The sequence below is a fragment of the Rhinopithecus bieti genome, unplaced genomic scaffold (genome assembly GCF_001698545.2).
Source record: "Rhinopithecus bieti isolate Rb0 unplaced genomic scaffold, ASM169854v2 scaffold_59, whole genome shotgun sequence".
NCBI classification, from domain to species: domain Eukaryota; kingdom Metazoa; phylum Chordata; class Mammalia; order Primates; family Cercopithecidae; genus Rhinopithecus; species Rhinopithecus bieti.
In genome coordinates, this window is record NW_016803115.1 from 1,079,076 (window position 1) to 1,085,508 (window position 6,433).

Here is a 6,433-nt window from a genome sequence, read left to right on the forward strand (position 1 = left end):
TATATATATATATATATAAATGTTGATGCCAAGTAATTATGTTCTGTGGAAATATGGTATTCCACTATGTTAAATATAAGTTGCTGCTGCAGATAAACAGACATAGCTATAAATAAATTTAGATAAATTTAGTCATTAAAAATAATTTATCAGCAAAACCACTGAGTTGCACAACTTGCGGGCGTCGGTGCATTTCCACATTGCTTACTGTGAGAATGGAAGCCCCTGGATACCAACTTCCTGGGCCTTTCGAACACCTACTAAGCTCTAGGTGCTGTACATGAAGTCTATGATGGTGAGCAAAAAGGAATCAACCCTTCCCTGTTCCTTGTAACTTACCGTTCAAGGAAGAGACAGACATGTATCAAATACGTATGCAAATAAATGTATAACTGTAATTGTGACAAATACTATAAGAGGAAAACAACAGTTTGCTATGAAAGAGAATAGCATGGAAGAAACATCATTTTAAAGGGGGTCAGGAAGAAAACTTCTCTGTGAGGACCTGACATTTCTGACACCCGAAGGACACACAGAAGTTAACCAGGCAGAAAGAGAGGAAAGGAGGGAGAGGCAGAGAGAGAGAGAGAGACAGAGACAGAGGAAAAGAGAACATGCAGGCAGAAAGGTGGGAATGAGTTTGGTGCGCTTTGGGACCTGAGGGGAGAAACAGTACTCCAGACACGAGTGATCATGATGAGGAAGGGAAGCAGAGGCCCAAGTTCAGGCAGATCTCAGGCAGGACCTTGTGGGCCAAGGAGAGGACTGGGGGTTTTGGTAAATGCAGTAGAAAGTGACAGGAGTTTTTTAGGCAGAGATCACTCTGCTGGGGGAACATGCAGAAGCTGGGGAGCAAGCAAAATTATGGAGAAACCGGTTTGTAGAGACGTTCAACAGACATGTATCGGACTGACCTCTTTATTTCAGAGTGAAGATTTTAGTCCTAGTCTGTTTCTTCTCCATTTTCTAAACTTCATAGAAATATTTTCATTTGGAAAATGCAAACACATTCCTGTTGTTTGGTCTTTTGTCCTGCCTTAAACAGATATTCCTCAGTCAAATGATTAATGGTCTCTTAATGACAGAACACATATGGATCAATAAACACAAATGGTTTCCTCTATAAGTCTTTTCATGTTCAATGCACTTGAGCCTGAGGCATTGCTTGGATTTGACTGCCATCTAGTGCCTCTGAAAACACGTGTTTTTGTATTTCTGAGCAAGACACTCCCCAGAACTGTGTGAATGAGCAAATATATTTCTGCCTCTGGAATGGGAGAACCTCTGTTTTAGCTTTACTTATATCGCTTTTATATCGATGCAAAGTAAGTCTGGTCTCATTTATTATGCTCTCTCTTTTCTCTGTACAATGTTCTCTGTCCAATTAGGAAGCAAGTGGGAAGCCGAAATCCAGCCCATGTGCTGTTCCCAAACCAAATGCAGAGGGGTTGCAGCTGCTCGGGGATAGTCATCTTTTCTGATTTTGCACTTACAAGTTAGCAGCAGCTCTGGTGTCACTCCACAGTACTTCCCACACGAAATCCAAGGCTCATGGCTCCCCTGAGGCTTCCAGTTTTAGGATTCGTTTTTGTTTCTGACTGTCGGTTCTTTACAAGGTTCAGAAAGATCACTGGGCCAAAATGTATGATCAGGCTATCAGTTTGGTTGGTTTGGTTTGACTATAAACAATGTTTTGTATAGAAGATTGTAATAATGGCCAGCCAGGCACAGTGGCTCATGCCTGTAATCCCAACACTTTGGGAGACTGAGGTGGGCGGACCACTTTAGGTCAGGAGTTCAAGACCAGCCTGGCCAACATGGTGAAACTCTGTCTCTACTAAAATACAAAAATTAACTGGGTATTGTGGTGCACGCCTATAATTCCAGCTACTCAGGAGGCTGAGGCAGGAGAATTGCTTGAACCCGGGAGGCGGAGGCTGCAGTGAGCTGAGATGGCACCACTGCGTTCCAGCCCAGGCAACAGAGCAAGACTCCATCTCAAAAAAAACAAAACAAAACAAAACAAAATTGTAATAATGAATGTTCTTTTCAGAAAAGGAGTAGGAATGTACATGCTTTTGTGTTACACTTCATGCACTTGTTCAAACATACTGGAACACATTTTCTTTTCCACAGCATCCTTCATTAAAATTCTCATCTTCTTCAAAGGTCCCAAGCCACTCGTTTTCGTTGGCATCAACCAGCTCCCTTTGACAAGCAGCAGACGTGGGCAATAGATAATGTCTATATCGGGGATGGCTGCATAGACATGTGCAGTGGCCATGGGAGATGCATCCAGGGACACTGCGTGTAAGTCGATTTTTTTTCTTCCTTCTGTTGAAAGCTCCTGATTCACATTCCATCTAGGAGATTTTTCTGTAACTGGTTTTTGAATCACTCCCATGCTTCCTTAAGTTATACATTTTTTTCTGAAATATGATCTTAAGCTAACAGTGAAGTTGATGGATACTGTATCTTCATTCTTGCTTAGGGATTAGGAACTGAACAATAGCTATCTTGTCAGGAGATGGATGAATTATAATTAACTATATTTTATTTCCTTCTGTGTTTCTGCAATACACTTGAGCCTTGAAAATAACATTAGAAAAGGTTCAGGAGTTCAGTAAGTTCTGGCCAAAACTAATACATCATAAGTATTTTTCTCACTTAGGTTTGAATATATGTAAGGATATGCATTTGTTGTTGTTTATTTATATTGCTGTGTTGTTTGCCTAAGAAAGTATGTAGATGTCTGGTCAATTTACCAGAGGTACTTGATGGACAGGCCTATTATATTACTGTTAGAGAACCTCAGCATATTTGGAATAATTTAAATGAAGGGGTGTGTGTGTGTGTGTGTGTATGTAAAGCGTAGAGACCCATGGTGTGTGGGCCTCTGCTTTATTTTTGAGATTATCCTGTTTAATGGGGAAGTATGAATGAAGATGCTTTCCCCATACACCTGGAAAGTCTATTTTTGGCTAATGATTTTAGCCCATACCCAGGACGACCCTTGAGACCCCTGAGCCTCCTAGTCCTATATTCATGTTCCCTTCCACCCTAAACAGGGAAGTCAGTCTTTTGGTAAGAAGTGACAGTTATTGTCCAAAGTATCTTCTGCTGTTAGAACCATAGCCCCTTGGATTCCTAAGTGGCTCAAAGCCTCTGTTAAAAAGACCAATTTCGTAAAGTATTAGGACCTACCAGTTTACTTTGGCAGCTCCCATTGTTTATCAGCCATTCAGAGCTCTGTGATATAAGAGATGGGCCTTTAGTAGTACTCTTCGAAGTTGCTTCTTTCTCTCCACCTGTAATGCTGAATCACTACCTTAGGAAATGTTAGAGTTAGTTAATTCATAGATTATTTGTAACCTAAAGCACAGTTAAGGAGAGCAGGTGAATTCTGGCAAGCTCTCCGAAAATCAGTAACTTTTCATCATCTTGGACTAGGAAAAGAGTAGTCTTCACTAATTTGAGAACAAGCTTGCAGGGGCTTTGTCTGATGTTGACTTTTCCTCTCTCCTGCTCTGCACCCAGCTGTGATGAACAGTGGGGTGGCCTGTACTGTGATGACCCCGAGACCTCTCTTCCAACCCAACTCAAAGACAATTTCAATCGAGCTCCATCCAATCAGAACTGGCTGACTGTGAATGGAGGGAAATTGAGTACAGTGTGTGGAGCTGTGGCGTCGGGAATGGCTCTCCATTTCAGTGGGGTGAGTGTTTGGCTGCTGGTTATTCATTTCTGCTCCTCTTAAGTTCCTTTCAAATAGCTGACTCTCTTCTGAAGTTTAATGGGTAAACCAAGATGCAGAGTTAGTTATCTTAAATGTACAACCCTGATCTGAACTTGCAACTTTATACAAATCTTTATACTGTAAAGATAACTTTATACTATACTTTATACTAAATAATCAGAAAATAAATATAGTATAACTTTATGCTATGCTTTATACTAAAGAATCAGAAAATACTAATCATTCCCAGGATTTTTCTACCACAAATCAGTTGAGATAATTTAATTATTCAGGGTAGTGTCAGCACAGGGCATATTTAAGTACACATTATAAAAGAATGTGAGTGAATGTTCGTCTTGGAAAAGAGCACTTGGGCAATCTTCCATGTGCATGGAGCCCTTTTAATTGACAACTCTTGAGCTTGCAACAGATTTTGCATTTAAGGAGCCAAAAATCTGGAAAATGAGCTGCAATGGTTCCTGAATTTATTAACAACAATGAATCATTTTTATAGATTATCCAGGAAAGAATAATTATTAGACATTACTAGACATTTGTAGGCGTAGCATATTATCTTGTGAGTGACAGCAGCAAGGTTCGAAACTTTGAGAAATTTTATAGTCACTCTACTTTTCTGCCAAAGGCATTTCTGTTTAAAATACAATTTCTTTCATACCATGATTAGATAGACAAATTAGTGTTTTAAAATAACAAATATACTGCCAGCTCTTTATTTCCTTAGCATGCCCTACCTTAGAGTTTACATTTGTGCCAATGAAGTGTATTATTTATATTCAACATTTTAGCTCGAGTAACAAGACGACATATAGCATATAGGCTTTTTATAATCATCAACACTGACAAAGAACGCAGTGTTCAGGATACTTTTTCTCACTTAGAACTAAAAGTAGTTTTTCACATATGTTCAACTAAAAAAAATCCACATATCAACATTAAGAAATTAATACAGATGCCATTAAATTATGTTAAATTTAAAACATTACAATAATTAGAGATTATCTCTATAATTATAAAATTTCCAGATGTGGCTATTTTTAAATTTCATATTAAAATAGTCATCTACTTACAGGCACAGTGGCTCACGCCTGTAATCCCAACACTTTGGGAGGCCGAGGTGGGCAGATCACCTGAGGTCAGGAGTTCAAGACCAGCCTGGCCAACACTGTGAAACCCCATCTCCATTAAAAATACAAAAATCAGCCGGGTATGGTAGCACATATCTGTGGTCCCAGCTACTTGGGAGGCTGAGGCAAGAGAATCACTTGAACCCAGGAGATGGAGGTTGCAGTGAACCAAGATTGCACCACTATACTCCAGCCAGACTCCGTCTCAAAAAATTAAATAACAATAATAATAAAATAGTCATCTCAGCATGCTATTTTCTTAGTGGTTGATTCATTTTTAAAAATCTAATAAATGTCTGAAAATAACTAGAGATAGTTTAATAAAAATAAAGGACAGTTATCTTAGTTCCAGCTCTCATCTTGCTTATGAAAAATAAAAAACAGCCAAGACAACTTGGAAATGTGTCCTGGGCTGCAGTACTCAACCTTGGCGCAAATAAACTTTCATATTAAAAAAGGAAAAATAAAAAGAGAAAATCATCTTGGAATACGTTGTTCTCTGTAAATAAGTCTTGAATGCTGAAATTTCAAAGTTCAGCAAACATGTGCTGGGTACCTACTGTGTACTAGGCAAAATACTAAGAGCCAGCATAGTAAGAAACAGGGTAAGAAAATCAGTGCTACAATACTATGTGGTTTGTATTACAAAGTAAATATTAAAAGAAAGGAAATACCAGCACTTTGGGAGGCCGAGGCAGGCAGATCATTTGAGCCCAGGAGTTCAAGACCAGCCTGGACAACATGACGAAACCCTGTCTCTACAAAAAATTAGCTAGACATGGAGGCATGCACCTGTAGTCCCAGCCACCTGGGAGGCTGAGGTGGGAGGATCGCTAGAACCCAGAAGGTCAAGGCTGCAGTGAGCTGTGATGGTGCCACTGCACTCCAGCCTAGGTGACAAAGCAAGACCCTGTCTCAAAAAAAAAAAAAAAAAAAAAAAATCCATAGAAAATCTGTAACCTGCAACTGAGATTCCTTATCACTGTTTTTTTGTTTTGTTTTGTTTTTTTCATTTTACTTCTTTTTCTTAGGGTTGTAGTCGATTATTAGTCACTGTGGATCTAAACCTCACTAATGCTGAGTTCATCCAATTTTACTTCATGTATGGGTGCCTGATTACACCAAACAACCGTAACCAAGGTGTTCTCTTGGAATATTCTGTCAATGGAGGCATTACCTGGAACCTGCTCATGGAGATTTTCTATGACCAGTACAGTAAGCCCGGGTTTGTATTTGATTTAATATCTAATAACGAGTACGTTGAGCAAAGATTGCTACCAGCAATCAATCACAGGAGACTGAGGGGGACCTCAGACTTATGCCTCAGTAGAGGATGCCTCTGAGACTGAAATGAAGAAGGGTTTCTGAGCTGGATAAATAGCTGGTTTGGGTTTTTAAGAACAACTAGTTTTCACATCCCAGAATAAAATGAAATATTCTACCACAATGTCAATGGTGAATAAACCCAGTGGAAAAACCCACAGAAATTAACTAGTATATTATAATTAATTTCAGCAATGCTTTGGGAAAATGGAAACAGAAAATAAATATT

At 39.2% G+C, this 6,433-nt stretch overlaps 1 protein-coding gene across 1 annotated transcript in view; it reads left to right on the forward strand.

Moving 5' to 3' along the window:
* RELN (reelin) overlaps positions 1 to 6,433 on the forward strand; it is a 529,597-nt gene that overhangs the window by 474,372 nt on the left and 48,792 nt on the right. The window contains exons 47-49 of the mRNA XM_017851861.1: positions 2,170 to 2,310; positions 3,538 to 3,715; positions 5,913 to 6,106. Coding sequence (XP_017707350.1) covers positions 2,170 to 2,310; positions 3,538 to 3,715; positions 5,913 to 6,106 — 513 coding nt within the window. The remainder of the gene's footprint in view (positions 1 to 2,169; positions 2,311 to 3,537; positions 3,716 to 5,912; positions 6,107 to 6,433) is intronic.